The following is an 18,936-nucleotide window of genomic DNA, read 5'->3' as shown; positions in this document are numbered from 1 at the left end:
CTTTCAATCCAACACTGACACACCTGACTGTTCCAAATAATCAACCAATCCAACACTGGCACACCTGACCATTCCAAATAATCAACCAATCACAGCCCCTTCAGTCTGCACCATGCTCACCCAGTATAGCTCTTCAGCAACGGAGTTGGAGGCCCCTGTTCTTCTTAAAAGTTTCTCTCACCTCTTTGATGAGAGATCCTACGTGCAGGGCTGTGAGAGGGGTCTGCTCGGCTGGCTTGATGACCACAGTGTTACCACAGCACAGCGCCGGGGCCACCTTCCACATGAACATCAGCAGGGGGAAGTTCCACTAGGAGACACAAAACAAGTGTATATTTGACAGGCAGGTTGAACACTTAAAGGGATAGTTCACTCAAAAACAATATTTTAGTATTTTCTTCATTAGTCCAGTGTTGATATGATGCCTTTATTTGTTGCATGTCAGCAGCCAAGTTTTCAAGATACATCTCTTTCAGTACAGAGATGTACTGTGATGATTTGATTAGAGAGCAAATCAAGACCGTTGTGCTGTCATTCTATAAAGTGATGATTCAAACAATCTGCTTCAAAAACCTCTCTTCTCTCTGCCCTGTTCTTCTCCCTACAGAGAACTTAATGAAAGAAATGAACAAATAACCGGACCCTCAAACACAAATTAGACAGCGAACGCGTGTAAGAATCCTAATGTTTACTGTTTAAGCATGGTTAACTTTTACAATGCTTTGGATACAGCCCGCCACAATTAGGGATTTTTTGGGATGTGTAACCCTAAAGACAAGCTTCCTGTTTTTCCTAAGCGATGACTCATGGTCTGCGTGAGTGCCAGTGGTGCTTTTAGTAATTACACGACGTCCTTCAGTATAAATTTCATTTTGATGATATAATCTCCCAAGTGGAACAACAGCCTGCTTGTTCCTTTGTTGCCGGAGCAACATAAGAAGATATATACTTATGCTCGCAGAGAAAGCCCATCGGCCGCATTCAGTCAGTCAAAATGTAGGAATAGAAATGATACCCCAGTCTGGTCTAGACTCTAGTGAACACGGTGCAATGTGATAGCCTTTACTCTAACCCACATGGATCACCATCCCACCCCAAGCTATCTGACCTTGATATCATCAAAAAGGAAATATGGATGTGTTTTTGGATCTGTAAGGGAGCATCCTAAATGACACCCTATTTGCCATATAGTGGGGGGCCCTGGTCATAAGTAGTGCCTTATATAGGGCGCAGGGTGCCATTTGGGACCTTAATGTATAGTTGTAAACAGTCATGTTCCTGTAACGTTATACTTCAGTTGGATTAAGAGAGAGAATGCTTTGTGAAGAAAGGTAGAGATTAGGATTACATTTCCAGTACATGTCCCAGATTTTATTTCACCCTCAGATGGAGTTGAAGTTAGAACCTTAGGTAAAATGCATTTTTTTTTTTTAAACCAATCCAAACTCAAAGCTTCATTTTTGTAGCATTCCAAATAAAGTTGCATTTACCTCAAAATTCACTTTCAAGAAAGATGTTACCTGAGAATATAATGGGATCATTTATTCTAATGCATTCCAAATGACACCCTATTCCCTATATAGTGTACTACAGCCTATAGTGCTCAGTCAAAAGTAGTGCACTATGTAGGTACTAGGGTGCCATTTGGGGCGTAACCTGATTTAACTATCTCGTTATTGCTGCAGCTCCACTGATCTATGACTGTGAACACGCATGCTAAGAGTTATATTTCTGTATGTGCCAGGGACACGTAATGCCCTTGGAGCTGAGGCACAGAATAATATGGTTTTTGGGGTGACAGCACTGACAGTTAAAAGCATGAGGAACGGCTCTTGTGTTTGGCACACACACACACACACGCAAGCACGCATGCAAGCACGCACGCACGCACGCACACACGCATGCACGATAACATTCTCCCTTGTCTTTAGAATAAAGGAGAGTTTTGGTTCCAACATGACGTTCATCCATCACGATTGTAAATCTCCAACAGTCTGCTGTACTGTACACCCCTGGTCGGTGGGTGCGTGTGTGTGTGTAGGCCTGTACTATATCTGTGTCCCATGGCTATCGTCTGTGGGGATTCTGATACAGTGAAGGTAAACTCACTGCACTGTACACCCCTGGTCGTTGGGTGGGTGTGTGTGTGTGTAGGCCTGTACTGTATCTGTGTCCCATGGCTATCGTCTGTGGGGATTCTGATACAGTGAAGGTAAACTCACTGCACTGTACACCCCTGGTCGTTGGGTGGGTGTGTGTGTGTGTGTGTAGGCCTGTACTGTATCTGTGTCCCATGGCTATCGTCTGTGGGGATTCTGATACAGTGAAGGTAAACTCACTGCACTGTACACCTCTGGTCGTTGGGTGGGTGCGTGTGTGTGTGTAGGCCTGTACTGTATCTATGTCCCATGGCTATCGTCTGTGGGGATTCTGATACAGTGAAGGTAAACTCACTGCACTGTACACCTCTGGTCGTTGGGTGGGTGCGTGTGTGTGTGCGCATGCATTTTTCAGTCAATGTAGATGAAATTGACCACTTCTATTTGCCAGGTCATTGTGTTTAGCTGTAGTACAGCTGTAGTATGTGTTTATTACTTGTGCACATCCTGCCAGCAGATTCTACATGTATAATTATTACAGAGTCACAAACACAAAACACTGGTCCTACTTACTGGGATGATGGCTCCACACACACCTACGGGCTCATGTCTGGTGAAACACATGAACGTGTCATCTGGAGAAACAACAACACAACAACAAGAGGCTCATTATCAATCTCTCTCCATGGCATCCTTTCTCATTTATTTAGTTTACAGTCTGTTTAAATGTGGCATCCTTTCTCATTTATTTAGTTTACAGTCTGTTTAAATGTGGCATCCTTTCTCATTTATTTAGTTTACAGTCTGTTTAAATGTGGCATCCTTTCTCATTTATTTAGTTTACAGTCTGTTTAAATGTGGCATCCTTTCTCATTTATTTAGTTTACAGTCTGTTTAAATGTGGCATCCTTTCTCATTTATTTAGTTTACAGTCTGTTTAAATGTGGCATCCTTTCTCATTTATTTAGTTTACAGTCTGTTTAAATGTGGCATCCTTTCTCATTTATTTAGTTTAAAGTCTGTTTAAATGTGGCATCCTTTCTCATTTATTTCGTTTACAGTCTGTTTAAATGTGGCATCCTTTCTCATTTATTTAGTTTACAGTCTGTTTAAATGTGGCATCCTTTCTCATTTATTTAGTTTAAAGTCTGTTTAAATGTGGCATCCTTTCTCATTTATTTAGTTTACAGTCTGTTTAAATGTGGCATCCTTTCTCATTTATTTAGTTTACAGTCTGTTTAAATGTGGCATCCTTTCTCATTTATTTAGTTTACAGTCTGTTTAAATGTGGCATCCTTTCTCATTTATTTAGTTTACAGTCTGTTTAAATGTGGCATCCCTTCTCATTTATTTAGTTTACAGTCTGTTTAAATGTGGCATTCTTTCTCATTTATTTAGTTTACAGTCTGTTTAAATGTGGCATCCTTTCTCATTTATTTAGTTTACAGTCTGTTTAAATGTGGCATCCTTTCTCATTTATTTAGTTTACAGTCTGTTTAAATGTGGCATCCTTTCTCATTTATTTAGTTTACAGTCTGTTTAAATGTGGCATCCTTTCTCATTTATTTAGTTTACAGTCTGTTTAAATGTGGCATCCTTTCTCGTTTATTTAGTTTACAGTCTGTTTAAATGTGGCATCCTTTCTCATTTATTTAGTTTACAGTCTGTTTAAATGTGGCATCCTTTCTCATTTATTTAGTTTACAGTCTGTTTAAATGTGGCATCCTTTCTCATTTATTTAGTTTACAGTCTGTTTAAATGTGGCATCCTGTCTCATTTATTTAGTTTACAGTCTGTTTAAATGTGGCATCCTGTCTCATTTATTTAGTTTACAGTCTGTTTAAATGTGGCATCCTTTCTCATTTATTTAGTTTACAGTCTGTTTAAATGTGGCATCCTTTCTCATTTATTTAGTTTACAGTCTGTTTAAATGTGGCATCCTTTCTCATTTATCTAGTTTACAGTCTGTTTAAATGTGGCATCCTTTCTCATTTATTTAGTTTACAGTCTGTTTAAATGTGGCATCCTTTCTCATTTATTTAGTTTAAGTCTGTTTAAATGTGGCATCCTTTCTCATTTATTTAGTTTATGTTTAAATGTGGCATCCTTTCTCATTTATTTCGTTTACAGTCTGTTTAAATGTGGCATCCTTTCTCATTTATTTAGTTTACAGTCTGTTTAAATGTGGCATCCTTTCTCATTTATTTAGTTTACAGTCTGTTTAAATGTGGCATCCTTTCTCATTTATTTAGTTTAAAGTCTGTTTAAATGTGGCATCCTTTCTCATTTATTTAGTTTACAGTCTGTTTAAATGTGGCATCCTTTCTCATTTATTTAGTTTACAGTCTGTTTAAATGTGGCATCCTTTCTCATTTATTTAGTTTACAGTCTGTTTAAATGTGGCATCCTTTCTCATTTATTTAGTTTACAGTCTGTTTAAATGTGGCATCCTTTCTCATTTATTTAGTTTACAGTCTGTTTAAATGTGGCATCCTTTCTCATTTATTTAGTTTACAGTCTGTTTAAATGTGGCATCCTTTCTCATTTATTTAGTTTACAGTCTGTTTAAATGTGGCATCCTTTCTCATTTATTTAGTTTACAGTCTGTTTAAATGTGGCATCCTTTCTCATTTATTTAGTTTACAGTCTGTTTAAATGTGGCATCCTTTCTCATTTATTTAGTTTACAGTCTGTTTAAATGTGGCATCCTTTCTCATTTATTTAGTTTACAGTCTGTTTAAATGTGGCATCCTTTCTCATTTATTTAGTTTACAGTCTGTTTAAATGTGGCATCCTTTCTCATTTATTTAGTTTACAGTCTGTTTAAATGTGGCATCCTTTCTCATTTATTTAGTTTACAGTCTGTTTAAATGTGGCATCCTTTCTCATTTATTTAGTTTACAGTCTGTTTAAATGTGGCATCCTTTCTCATTTATTTAGTTTACAGTCTGTTTAAATGTGGCATCCTTTCTCATTTATTTAGTTTAAAGTCTGTTTAAATGTGGCATCCTTTCTCATTTATTTAGTTTACAGTCTGTTTAAATGTGGCATCCTTTCTCATTTATTTAGTTTACAGTCTGTTTAAATGTGGCATCCTTTCTCATTTATTTAGTTTACAGTCTGTTTAAATGTGGCATCCTTTCTCATTTATTTAGTTTACAGTCTGTTTAAATGTGGCATCCTTTCTCATTTATTTAGTTTACAGTCTGTTTAAATGTGGCATCCTTTCTCATTTATTTAGTTTACAGTCTGTTTAAATGTGGCATCCTTTCTCATTTATTTAGTTTACAGTCTGTTTAAATGTGGCATCCTTTCTCATTTATTTAGTTTACAGTCTGTTTAAATGTGGCATCCTTTCTCATTTATTTAGTTTACAGTCTGTTTAAATGTGGCATCCTTTCTCATTTATTTAGTTTACAGTCTGTTTAAATGTGGCATCCTTTCTCATTTATTTAGTTTACAGTCTGTTTAAATGTGGCATCCTTTCTCATTTATTTAGTTTACAGTCTGTTTAAATGTGGCATCCTTTCTCATTTATTTAGTTTACAGTCTGTTTAAATGTGGCATCCTTTCTCATTTATTTAGTTTACAGTCTGTTTAAATGTGGCATCCTTTCTCATTTATTTAGTTTACAGTCTGTTTAAATGTGGCATCCTTTCTCATTTATTTAGTTTACAGTCTGTTTAAATGTGGCATCCTTTCTCATTTATTTAGTTTACAGTCTGTTTAAATGTGGCATCCTTTCTCATTTATTTAGTTTACAGTCTGTTTAAATGTGGCATCCTTTCTCATTTATTTAGTTTACAGTCTGTTTAAATGTGGCATCCTTTCTCATTTATTTAGTTTACAGTCTGTTTAAATGTGGCATCCTTTCTCATTTATTTAGTTTACAGTCTGTTTAAATGTGGCATCCTTTCTCATTTATTTAGTTTACAGTCTGTTTAAATGTGGCATCCTTTCTCATTTATTTAGTTTACAGTCTGTTTAAATGTGGCATCCTTTCTCATTTATTTAGTTTACATTTATTTAGTTTACAGTCTGTTTAAATGTGGCATCCTTTCTCGTTTATTTAGTTTACAGTCTGTTTAAATGTGGCATCCTTTCTCATTTATTTAGTTTACAGTCTGTTTAAATGTGGCATCCTTTCTCATTTATTTAGTTTAAAGTCTGTTTAAATGTGGCATCCTTTCTCATTTATTTAGTTTACAGTCTGTTTAAATGTGGCATCCTTTCTCATTTATTTAGTTTACAGTCTGTTTAAATGTGGCATCCTTTCTCATTTATTTAGTTTACAGTCTGTTTAAATGTGGCATCCTTTCTCATTTATTTAGTTTACAGTCTGTTTAAATGTGGCATCCTGTCTCATTTATTTAGTTTACAGTCTGTTTAAATGTGGCATCCTTTCTCATTTATTTAGTTTACAGTCTGTTTAAATGTGGCATCCTTTCTCATTTATTTAGTTTACAGTCTGTTTAAATGTGGCATCCCTTCTCATTTATTTAGTTTACAGTCTGTTTAAATGTGGCATCCTGTCTCATTTATTTAGTTTACAGTCTGTTTAAATGTGGCATCCTTTCTCATTTATTTAGTTTACAGTCTGTTTAAATGTGGCATCCTTTCTCATTTATTTAGTTTACAGTCTGTTTAAATGTGGCATCCTTTCTCATTTATTTAGTTTACAGTCTGTTTAAATGTGGCATCCTTTCTCATTTATTTAGTTTACAGTCTGTTTAAATGTGGCATCCTTTCTCATTTATTTAGTTTACAGTCTGTTTAAATGTGGCATCCTTTCTCATTTATTTAGTTTAAAGTCTGTTTAAATGTGGCATCCTTTCTCATTTATTTAGTTTACAGTCTGTTTAAATGTGGCATCCTTTCTCATTTATTTAGTTTACAGTCTGTTTAAATGTGGCATCCTTTCTCGTTTATTTAGTTTACAGTCTGTTTAAATGTGGCATCCTTTCTCATTTATTTAGTTTACAGTCTGTTTAAATGTGGCATCCTTTCTCATTTATTTAGTTTAAAGTCTGTTTAAATGTGGCATCCTTTCTCATTTATTTAGTTTACAGTCTGTTTAAATGTGGCATCCTTTCTCATTTATTTAGTTTACAGTCTGTTTAAATGTGGCATCCTTTCTCATTTATTTAGTTTACAGTCTGTTTAAATGTGGCATCCTTTCTCATTTATTTAGTTTACAGTCTGTTTAAATGTGGCATCCTTTCTCATTTATTTAGTTTACAGTCTGTTTAAATGTGGCATCCTTTCTCATTTATTTAGTTTAAAGTCTGTTTAAATGTGGCATCCTGTCTCATTTATTTAGTTTACAGTCTGTTTAAATGTGGCATCCTTTCTCATTTATTTAGTTTACAGTCTGTTTAAATGTGGCATCCTTTCTCATTTATTTAGTTTACAGTCTGTTTAAATGTGGCATCCTTTCTCGTTTATTTAGTTTACAGTCTGTTTAAATGTGGCATCCTTTCTCATTTATTTAGTTTACAGTCTGTTTAAATGTGGCATCCTTTCTCATTTATTTAGTTTAAAGTCTGTTTAAATGTGGCATCCTGTCTCATTTATTTAGTTTACAGTCTGTTTAAATGTGGCATCCTTTCTCATTTATTTAGTTTACAGTCTGTTTAAATGTGGCATCCTGTCTCATTTATTTAGTTTACAGTCTGTTTAAATGTGGCATCCTTTCTCATTTATTTAGTTTAAAGTCTGTTTAAATGTGGCATCTTTTCTCATTTATTTTGCTGCGTCAACCATTTACATTTTCGAATGATGGTCAAAAATCTCCTCTCCATATAAATGGGGAGCACACAGTCATTTTGCCGCTCCTCCTCTGCCAGTTCTAAAAGTCCCTGTGCCCTGCTCCTCCTCTGCCCGTTCTAAAAGTCCCTGTGCCCTGCTCCTCCTCTGCCAGTTCTAAAAGTCCCTGTGCCCTGCTCCTCACATGGCTGAAAGTCCTGTTTAATAGAAGGAAATAGAGCGGGCAGATAGAGTCCCCAATAACCAGACTATTAAGTCTATTGTTCAGAGTGAAATGTCACCCTTGACCTTCTTGGAATGGAGGGGCAATTAAAAGCGTCCCCCATCTCTAACACCCCCCCCCCCCCTCCCCCCCTCCATTTAATTGCTGCAATGTCCCACCCTCCTCGTTCTCTGTAGCAGTCAACTGGCTTTTTTTAGAGTAAATACAGTTGAACTATAAATAAGTTAAGTTGGAATGTTATGCGATAGAGTTGACCTTAAACTACTCTGTTCAGCAGAATGTACTTACTTGGGGTGTTGCGGGTACTGAAAGCTTTGTTAAAACCCTGCACCAACAACTGTGGTTACAACATGTTAGTGTGCCATGTTGCACATGCGTTGCAGCAATTGTTCCACCGATAGTCTACTGCGGTGCAACCAAAGTGTTTAGTGCCCTCAACTCTAACAGCACAACTCCAAGGTAGGCCGCCATAAAACACAGACAGGAAACGGTCTATTTTAAAAATACATGTATAATACTGCACAGTAACATAAACTTACACCAACACAAGACATTCCAAAATCCTTTTTCACTACTGTACCACAGTATCTGTGCAACTAAGGTCCATCCTTCTGACATAGCAACTAGCGGGAACAACTTACTGACTCCAATGCTGCCTTAATGACACCCTATTCCCGATATAGTGCTCTACTTTTGGCACCTTACTTCCTTCCGTGACATTTTGCATGATCCCCCTCCACCTCCACACACGGACATGTCAGAAGCCCAGCTGATAGCCTAGATAATGGGTTCAATCTGACACTCTCACTCCGTGACCTTGTCTTGTTTCTTCTATTGATGTATGTGGTGATTACAGCCAGACAGACTGCTACACACCCAGGATCCATTATCTCCCTGTGTCCTGGGTGAGCCCACTCATCCCACACTTTACAGCTTATCAACGGTTCCATTTCCATAGCCAGGGGAGTGGACATGGGACATACAGTAGAGTAGAGGGAATTAGGCTGTGTCCCAAATGGCACCCTATTCCCCATGTAGTGCACTACTTTTGAGCAGTGCACCTTTGCTTATTTAGGCCCAGAGCGTTTTTTTGTGTGTGTTTTTTTAAGGAGAGAGGAATTCCTTTCGTATTTGTATTATTTTCATGACAGGTTAGGAGTAGAGAGACAGAGTAGAGAGAGCAAAAATATGTAGGGCTGATGTGGGGATCGAACCAGCAGCCCCATCTCAGGGGGTATATATATGGTTCTAAAGGTGAGAGCGTTACCTGCTCGACCAGACTCCGGGCCCAGAGCTGTTTATAAGTCACCAAGTTACTACTGAGTGACTGTATACAGACTATTATACCAGGGGATAGTCAACTTAGTCTGGGAGTTGTTCCTGACAGGTAGAGGAGTGACTGTATACAGACTATTATACCAGGGGACAGTCATCTTAGTCTGGGAGTTGCTACTGACAAATGCTGATAGAGGAGAGAGGGCCTTGCAGATATCTACCAGAGGAAAATAATGATCTAAGTCAGTGACTTGCTCCTGAGACAGAGAGCGGGAAGAGGATAAAGGAGAGGACACAGAAGGGACAAGAGGAGAGGAGAGGAGAGGAGAGGAGAGAGGGGAGAGGTGAGAGGAGAGGAGGGGAGAAGAGAGGAGAGAGAAGAGGAGAGGAGAGAGGGGAGGAGAGGAGGGGAGAAGAGAGGAGAGAGAAGAGAGGGGATAGGAGAGAGGAGAGAGGAGAGGAGAGGGGGGCTAACTCAGAGGCGTTGATCAGGCACTGATCTGGAGTGTCTGATTCTCAGCTAATCCCGACACAGACTGTTGCACCTCGCTGATTACCATCAGCCCCCTCTTCCTCTTCCTTTGTCCTCGCCAGCCTTTCGTCTCTCAACTGCCCCATTGGAATCTAATCAGGAGGAAATAGGGAAGCCTGTTTTGTCTATCTGACGTCCTGCCGTGGCAGCCGAGGATGGTTTTTGACACTGCAATAGGGGGAACTATTAAGAGTACGGACGAGATGCCACCCAGGGCTGCGGACAATTGATGGATCGGCTGAGTGACTCGACCGCTAATTAACTTGTTTCTTGACGACTGGGCAGAATCAGTGGGCTAATCATATAGTGGACAGAAAGTCTATGTGAGCCATTAAGCCACAAAGGAGAGATACAAGTGATTGTTGAGAAACAGCTTGATCAGATTGACAGGTCATGGACCTTTTGGGGAAATACTTTAATAAAAGCTGGCTGTTATAATGCATTATTACCTGTGATAAGCATATAATAACACTGTTTGGAAATGTTGTTGTATTATAAATGTATGAAATGGTAATAACTGGATCATTACGAGATGATAATGAGACGTTATAAGGGGTCGTAAGCCTGCGTGCATTTAACAAATCATAATGCACTATACCTGTAGGTGAAAGTAGTAGCCTGGCAATCTAAAAGGTTTTAAAGCAGCACAGAGAAACTTACCTACAGGCATGGTTTTGCCATGTATCTTGTCGGCCCAACCGGCATAGTATCTAAGGGTTTTGATGCTGCCGTCCAGATCAATGAAGAAAGAATGAAGGAACGGCTTCCCAGTGTCTATAGTCTCCATAGTCTGTAAAAAAGAATCAGAAACATTGAACATAGTGCATTAAGGACACGTTAATGCAGGCTATCCTAACTTCTGGGGAACCTGAGGCAGAATCATCTCAATAGGAGAAAAAAATAGCTGTTGTGGAACAAAAAATAACTAATAATATATGTTCTCAAAACTCTATTTTGAGAGTTTCTGTCATCTTGTACTCAGTCGGCTGCAAGCGCAGCACCATCAACCCCTTGGTTGCTACAAAACAAGGTTTTATGCCCTCGACGTGCGCCAAGAAGTGAATATGCTGTGGGAGTTCATGGGTTCAGAAAGAAAAGTAATAATGCTAATAATAATAATGCTAATAGGAGGCTGAGGAGAGGCCAGGGTTCGGCACTACTGACATCGCTAGCACGGTTGTCTCTCTGTGTAGCCAAGGCTGCAGTGAGCTGGAACATTAGATGACCAGAAAATACAACACATCCATCTGAATCTGAATGTCGTATCAAATGTTTTTCAAATCTAGATGAACAATCATTTCTATAGAGCAGAGGGGTGGACAAAAACCTCGACAAAAGCAATCCATGACGTTGTGCGTTTGACAATATTTCAAAAAGTGACTGTACGTAAGTTACTAAACTCTTTGACAGACACAAGCTGCTTGAAACCACTAAGCCGAATGTGTTGGGGAAGAGAAAAATATTGTATGGTGAGACCCACTGTGTCAAACATGATTTGTACACTTATACGGTGCTATGATACTCAAGTTCTTTGATTGACTGTCTCAAGGGAGACACAAGTCAAGTGTTTACTAAAAACCTGGGTGAAATACATACGTCAAATACTTTAAAATAAGCCTACTTGAAAGTATTTGAGGTGCGCTTGATTTACCTTGGGGTTTGGGAGAACCAATAGAGAATGATAGAGGACTTTGTATCAGTCCTATTATGGCATCTGTGAGCGCACTGGCATCTCCATTTTGAAGTAGTCAATTTTCTTCTAGTACTACTTCTATGAGTTGTTAATCAAACTGAAAGGCTGCATACTGTCACCTGGAGTGTGTTGTCTGAACAGGTATCAAGTCAAAGCTGGCGATTTACTGCCACCTGCAGAATGTTTGCTTACAAGTATAGTTCATTAGCTGATCCCTCCTGATGACCCTGATGGAATTATGTGATCCTTGTGAATTACACTGGCGAAGGCTTAGGAAGGCCGAAATGTTTGTCTATCTACCTCCCCCCGAATGAACAAAATACTATAAAGAAACCTTGAATCTCCTTTTTGAGTGCGGATCAGCGACATCATTTTGTGTTCCTTCCTTAACCCATTGGAATTCCCACAGATTTGGCTACTTCAAAATGGTGAAAGGCCTCAATGACACTGCCAATGCTAAATCAGACTTTTGGGCACTAGAGTCCTCTATCTATCTCTATGGGAGAACCAGATCAAGTGCAGCCCCAAAATGACATATGTAGGCTATCTGACCAATAAGATCTAATTCAACCCACTGCAAATGGACAGATAATGAGAGACGAAGCACTGCCACAGAGCTATAACACCAATAGATTTATCCTGTATCTTTTCATTGAGCTAAATGCTAAATCTGGTCTTTATTTCCCCCACAAACAGAACAGGGATTAGCGTAATTAGCGATAACCCAGCACAAGCAGCCCTCCCAAAACATGTTTTCAATTAGCAGCCACATGCAATCCCATAATATGACTTCACTCTCATCTGTAATGTTTCATTTACAAATCTGACTCCTAATGCAATCTGGAAACTCAATTGAAAAGGCATTGGAACACGTGAGAAGGCATTGGATCACCCACCACTGTAATATCTGATTTACACTGTCTAAAATAATCCAAGGTGGCCCAACTCAAGATCTTTTAGTAACTACATTAGTTCCACAGCCTTTTTGAGTTGACCCAACTTTTTGGAGAAGTGGCAGCAGGTAGCCTCGTGTTTTTCAACGTTGGGCCAATAACTAAAAAGTTGCTAGTTCAAATCCTTGAGCCGCAAATCTGTTGATGTGGCCTGGAGCAAGACACTTAACCCTAATAGCTCCAGGGGTTGCTGTTAATTATGGCAGACCCTCTCTCAGGGAGAGTTGGGATATCGGTATGCAGAAAACACATTCATGCATGCGTATTAATAGACACTTGCAGATATGTGAAATAGGAGAAATATAAACACCCACCAAATGTTAAGTGTTGCATAAGCCTCACATTTTAAGTTGGCCAAAACATTGTTCTAACTCATCTATACAATGAATATACCAAACATTACGAACACCTTCCTAATATTCAGTTGCACCCACCTGGTACCTACTACCATGTCCCGTTCAAAGGCACTTAAATCTTGTGTCTTGCCCATTCACCCTCTGAATGGCACACAATCACAACCAATATCTCAATTTTCTCAAGGCTTAAAACTCATTTAACCGGTCTCCTCCCCTTCATCTACACTGATTGAAGTGGATTTAAGTAACATCAATAAGGGATCATACAGTAGCTTTCACCTGGATTCACCTGGTCAGTCTATATCAAGTTAAAAATATGTTTTTGATAGATGTTTTGTATGGAAATGATTTGATTATTGACAAAAGGCTGTTCTATTTGTTTAGGTTAAAGTAATACTACACTCCAAAACTATATTTTGGTATTTTGTCCATTAGTCCACTGTCAATACAATTCCATGTCAGTTCAACTTTTTTTCTCTTGTGACACACACAGGCACACAGACACTCACCAACAATATTAGAATGAATGTCAAGGTTGTGTGGGGATTATATAGCAACAAGTGTAGAACTGAAAAATATATATTACTCGAGTCGCGACATACCAGCATGGAAAAGATTTTCAATCACAGATCATGCACCTTCAGCGTCTGGTGCATTGTGCACTGCACTGCTGCTGTCAATTCTTTCTGGACACCCAAACTAGATGATAGGCTACCTTCACAACGCAGGTGACAGATTGGTGCATTGTGCACTGCACTGCTGCTGTCAATTCTTTCTGGACACCCAAACTAGATGATAGGCTACCTTCACAACGCAGGTGACAGATGTCAAGTTTACCAATAGGCTGCTAGTTGTAGCCTTCTACAGTCTAAAGACAAATAAGGTTAGTAGGCCGTTACATCCACAGCTTACCGCTAGCAGTGCCCGGTCCCTCTCCATCAGGTCAGCGAGCTTGTGCAGGAGTCGCCCCCGGCTTGACACGTCCATCCTTCGCCACGGCGAGCCCCTCTGGCTGGCTGCTCTGGCAGCCTTTACAGCCTTGTCCACATCTGCCTGCAGGTACACATCAACAGCTTTCACACAGACAACTGATAACCCACCTAAAACATTTCTATGGGTAATATTGTTTTGCATAAGTTACAATTATGAGCAGGCTAATGATAATTGATAGGCCTAATTAATTCACAAAAATGTATTTTTGTCTGTAGCCTAATAAAAGACCTTGACATTAAGTTGATAGACAGTCACTCTCTTGGTTTTAAAGGCTAGGTAAAAGAAAATTAAACATGTAGGCCGAGATCAAAGGACTTCAACCTTTAATTGACCAGGGACCCCCTCCCAGGTAAACTGGCGACCCAGGGACCCCCTCCCAGGTAAACTGGCGACCCAGGGCCCCCTCCCAGGTAAACTGGCGACGCAGGGCCCCCTCCCAGGTAAACTGGCGACCCAGGGACCCCCTCCCAGGTAAACTGGCGACGCAGGGCCCCCTCCCAGGTAAACTGGCGACCCAGGGACCCCCTCCCAGGTAAACTGGCGACCCAGGGCCCCCCTCCCAGGTAAACTGGCGACCCAGGGACCCCCTCCCAGGTAAACTGGCGACCCAGGGACCCCCTCCCAGGTAAGCTGGCGACCCAGGGACCCCCATCATACGTTAGCAAAAACATTTATTTCATGTCTTGGGCGACAGGTAGAGCGTTGGACTAGTAACCGGAAGGTTGCAAGATCAAATCCCCGAGCTGATAAGGTAAATATCTGCTGTTCTGCCCCTGAACAGGCAGTTAACCCACCGTTTCTAATCCGTCATTGAAAATAAGAATTTGTTCTTAACTGACTTGCCTAGTTAAATAAAAATAATAATAATGAGAAGTAATCAACATTTTAAAATTAATAGATTTGGTAAATACTTTTAATTATTTTGACCTCCCCACATTATAATTGGAAGAGGAAGTGTAGTCTCTAACAGACTATTAGCTAGAAAGGTAGTAACTCCAAACAGATTTTCGCTAACAGTTTTAGCTGTTTAAACTAAGGTTAGCCATGTCTTAGCAGACATGTCCAAGTCAAGAAAGCTAACCAGCAGTGAACGGCATTTGCCACACTTTTAGCCTATTGACAGATAGCCTATTGACTGGTAGCCTATTGACTGGTAGCCTATTGACTGGTAGCCTATTGACAGATAGCCTATTAACTGGTAGCCTATTGACTGGTAGCCTATTGACTGGTAGCCTATTGACTGGTAGCCTATTGACTGGTAGCCTATTGACAGATATCCTATTGACTGGTAACCTGTTGATTGGTAGCCTATTGACAGGTAGCTTATTGACTGGTAGCCTATTGACAGGTAGCCTATTGACAGGTAGCCTATTGACTGGTAACCTATTGATTGGTAGCCTATTGACAGGTAGCTTATTGACAGGTAGCCTATTGACAGGTAGCTTATTGACTGGTAACCTATTGATTGGTAGCCTATTGACAGGTAGCTTATTGACTCGTAGCCTATTGACAGGTAGCCTATTGACAGGTAGCCTATTGACAGGTAGCCTATTGACAGGTAGCCTATTGACAGGTAGCTTATTGACAGGTAGCCTATTGACAGGTAGCCTATTGACAGGTAGCTTATTGACAGGTAGCCTACTGACAGGTAGCCTATTGACTGGTGCTTTTTCAAAGCCTATGTCAGACACTCCAGTCAGTGTATCAGCGAGTAATGAGTGTAATTTGCTCAATATTAGGAGTTGGCAAATAAAGTTAAAATATTATCCTATTTTCTACTGTAGGTATGTAATTAAAAATGTGTTTATTCTGTTGTTGCTAGCAATATCCATAAAAACAATGGAGAAAAAACGTATATATATATATATATATATATATATATTTTGGCAGGCCCCCTGCAGTCCCTGGAACCCAATCAGAACCAGATGAAGAGAGAAGACAGGATCACTGCAGTAGTAGTAATACAATTCTGTTCATTTGATTTAGCAAACATTCCTTATTTCCTCAAGTCAACTTAGTAATTAAGACATTGGCCTAATCAAACATGAATGTATGTTTTAGGTACATACTTTGTCTGCTTCTTCCACTTCACAGATTTTGACACCTGTTGCAGGATTGAAGGTCTGAAACGTCTTTCCTTTGAGAGAGGTGTGCCACTCATTGTTGATAAAAATCTGTTGGACACAAAGAAAGAGCTGTTTAAAAAAAAGACTGTTTTACAACGCACCTGTTCATTAGGCTACGATCAGTAAGCAATATAACACAGGAGCATAACTCAAGTGTGTTTTTCGTTTTTCAAATATATTTTGAACGCAGTCTTTTGGATCCAACTCCAATATGAAGACATGGATAGCACACCAACAGGCACACCACCACCTCTAGCCTGTGCACAGGCTACAGACTAACATGCATTACAATAACTTGACGAAATTCACCTCCCCTGGTTTATGATGTCTTAAACATGTACCATGACATTATATTATACCTTATACCTTACACTCAAGTTTCACGTTTTTATGGTCACGTGCACTAACTAGTACAGTACGTGCACTAACTAGTACAGTACGTGCACTAACTAGTACAGTACGTGCACTAACTAGGACAGTGACATTATTTTCTTGAATGCTCTTTCCCAACAATGCAGTAGTACTATATATATAGTTGAAAACAGTTAAAAGGTTGTTTGTGAATACCGGTGTTTCAGATGTTTCGGCTTAATACATTTTTTCACATTACATTTTCACTATTCAGTGATTGCTGCTATGTTACTTAATAAGACGTGCGTCTCACCTTGGTGTGGCGTATCTCTTGCACTTTGACGGGCTGGGGAAAAGGCATGGGAGGGCTCCCATCGCAATTCGCCCCGGTCACCCCGTTCTCTGTTGTTCCGTTCTGAGCCATTCTGCGTTACCGGTCCAGTCCTGCCACAACTGTATTCTCTCTGTGTGTCTGTCTACTGTCTACTGAGCACTACAAGCGCATCCAGCGGTCTTTATAAGAATGCGAAAATCCTCCCTCTCTCTCTCTCTCGCCCTCTCCCCAGAGCAGCTGAGGGTAACCCAACTCTGCCCTTATCAAAATATCAGGCCCCAGTATCTGCAGCATGGAATCATAAACCAAAAGCCTCCTGGAATATTGTTTTTAATAGGAATGCTTAACGTAACAGGATAAAGATAAAATGACATACGCTTTTATATTGACGGTCGGCTACTCCAAGGACAGGTGCGGCAGGTACAATTTTTGCGTGTCAACTTATTTATTGGGGAAAGTGCAAGGTGTCAAATGGATGCTAATTACTGTGGATGCTTTTAGACTACAGATGGAACAATTGTAGAACACGGACAGCAGTACGTTCAAGTGTATACATTTACAACACCCAATTCGTGCAAATATGTACAAAAAGTATTTCAGCAGATTTTGTGCGTTTTTGTGTGGCTTAATTCGTGTGAAAATACATACATTTTTGTGAGACTTAATTCGTAGGAATATAACACACATTTTTGTGTGACTTCATTCGTAGATTTAAAAAAAAACATTTTTTGGGGAAAACTTCAGAACAATCTTTTAAAAGTTATTGGAGCAATGCATTTTGGGCAAATGGTGCTCCACACTGCCTTTTTTGTGTCCCACATTTATTTATATACATATTTAAAAAAAACATGTTAACAACCCAATATTGTTAATCAACCAGATTTTCACCCGAAATACTTATAATATAATATGTTTTTGCTTAATACTTTGGGATACTGGTGCTATGTCGGATTTTATAAGTGTTGGCAAATTGGAGTTAAAAGCTGTATTTGTCAACAACAACAAAAAGGGTGATATGATGAAGGTATTTGATTGGGGAATGGGGATACATTTTCATAATGGGAAATTAATTCATCAACAAAGGTGGGGAAACAGAAGACCTAAAAAAGAAAATTGGTTTAAATTCCCCTGAATCAACTGCATGGTATTTGCGTCTATAACGAGTCTGGACTTTTATCAATTAAACCATATCAATGCAGTTAAACAGGTTAATGTAAAATAATGAATTATGTTGGCATACACTTATGACACGTCCAAGGCCGTTTAATGATTATTATTACGGTCGTGTCAATCATGTTATATACTCAGGCTATTGTAACAAGGCATATGCCAGCATTGTAGGCCTATTGCCTCTGCCCGAGACCTACTAGGCTTTCATGGTAGCAGCCCTTAGAGTTTACTTTGCCACGTATGAGCCCTGGTTAGAGTCCCTGTTGCAGCTTTCACTTTCTTCTGTTGTATTGGTGGCAGCGTTGGGATCACATCCAGCTCACGTCTAGTTATGTGATCTAGTGTTAGGAAGCATTCTGGTTTTCAACATTGTGTTGGGTGTAATTACATTGATACAGTTGAAGTCGGAAGTTTACATACACCTTAGCCAAATACATTTAAACTCAGTTCTTCACAATTCCTGAAAAATTCCCTGTCTTAGGTCAGTTAGGATCACCACTTTATTTTAACAATGTGAAATGTCAGAATAATAGTAGAGATAATGATTTATTTCAGCTTTTATTTTTTTCATCACATTCCCAGTGCGTCAGAAGTTTACATACACTCAATTAGTATTTGGTAGCATTGCCTTTAAATTGTTTAACTTGTGCCAATCGCTTCTGGTAGCTTTCCACAAGCTTCCCACAATAAGTTGGGTGAATTTTGGCCCATTCCTCCTGACAGAGCTGGTGTAACTGAGTCAGGTCTGTAGGCCTCCTTGCTCGCACATGCTTTATCAGTTCTACCCACACATTTTCTATAGGATTGAGGTCAGGTCTTTGTGATGGCCACTCCAATACCTTGACTTTGTTGTCCTTAAGCCATTTTGCCACAACTTTGTAAGTGTGCTTGGGGTCATTGTCCATTTGAAAGAGCTATTTGCGACCAAGCTTTCACTTCCTGACTGATGTCTTGAGATGTTGCTTCAATATATCCACATAATTTTCCTCCCTCATGATGCCATCTATTTTGTGAAGTGCACCAGTCCCTCCTGCAGCAAAGCAACCCCACAACATGATGCTGCCA

General features: G+C 39.4%; 1 protein-coding gene across 1 annotated transcript in view; it reads right to left on the bottom strand.

Annotated features, from left to right (window-relative positions):
* The window catches only part of LOC139384610 (retinaldehyde dehydrogenase 3-like), a 22,207-nt gene extending 5,416 nt beyond the window's left edge, over positions 1-16,791 (bottom strand). The window contains exons 1-6 of the mRNA XM_071129430.1: positions 16,681-16,791; positions 15,960-16,064; positions 13,810-13,950; positions 10,556-10,685; positions 2,673-2,734; positions 182-310 (exon numbers count right to left, since the gene is read on the bottom strand). Of these exons, the coding sequence (XP_070985531.1) occupies positions 182-310; positions 2,673-2,734; positions 10,556-10,685; positions 13,810-13,950; positions 15,960-16,064; positions 16,681-16,791 (678 nt within the window). The remainder of the gene's footprint in view (positions 1-181; positions 311-2,672; positions 2,735-10,555; positions 10,686-13,809; positions 13,951-15,959; positions 16,065-16,680) is intronic.
* Positions 16,792-18,936: the final 2,145 nt, after the last annotated feature.

The sequence above is a fragment of the Oncorhynchus clarkii genome, chromosome 26, assembly GCF_045791955.1.
Source record: "Oncorhynchus clarkii lewisi isolate Uvic-CL-2024 chromosome 26, UVic_Ocla_1.0, whole genome shotgun sequence".
Classification (NCBI taxonomy): Eukaryota; Metazoa; Chordata; class Actinopteri; order Salmoniformes; family Salmonidae; genus Oncorhynchus; species Oncorhynchus clarkii.
The sequence above is the reverse complement of the archived record's forward strand: the minus strand, read 5'-3'. Positions and strand labels throughout refer to the sequence as shown.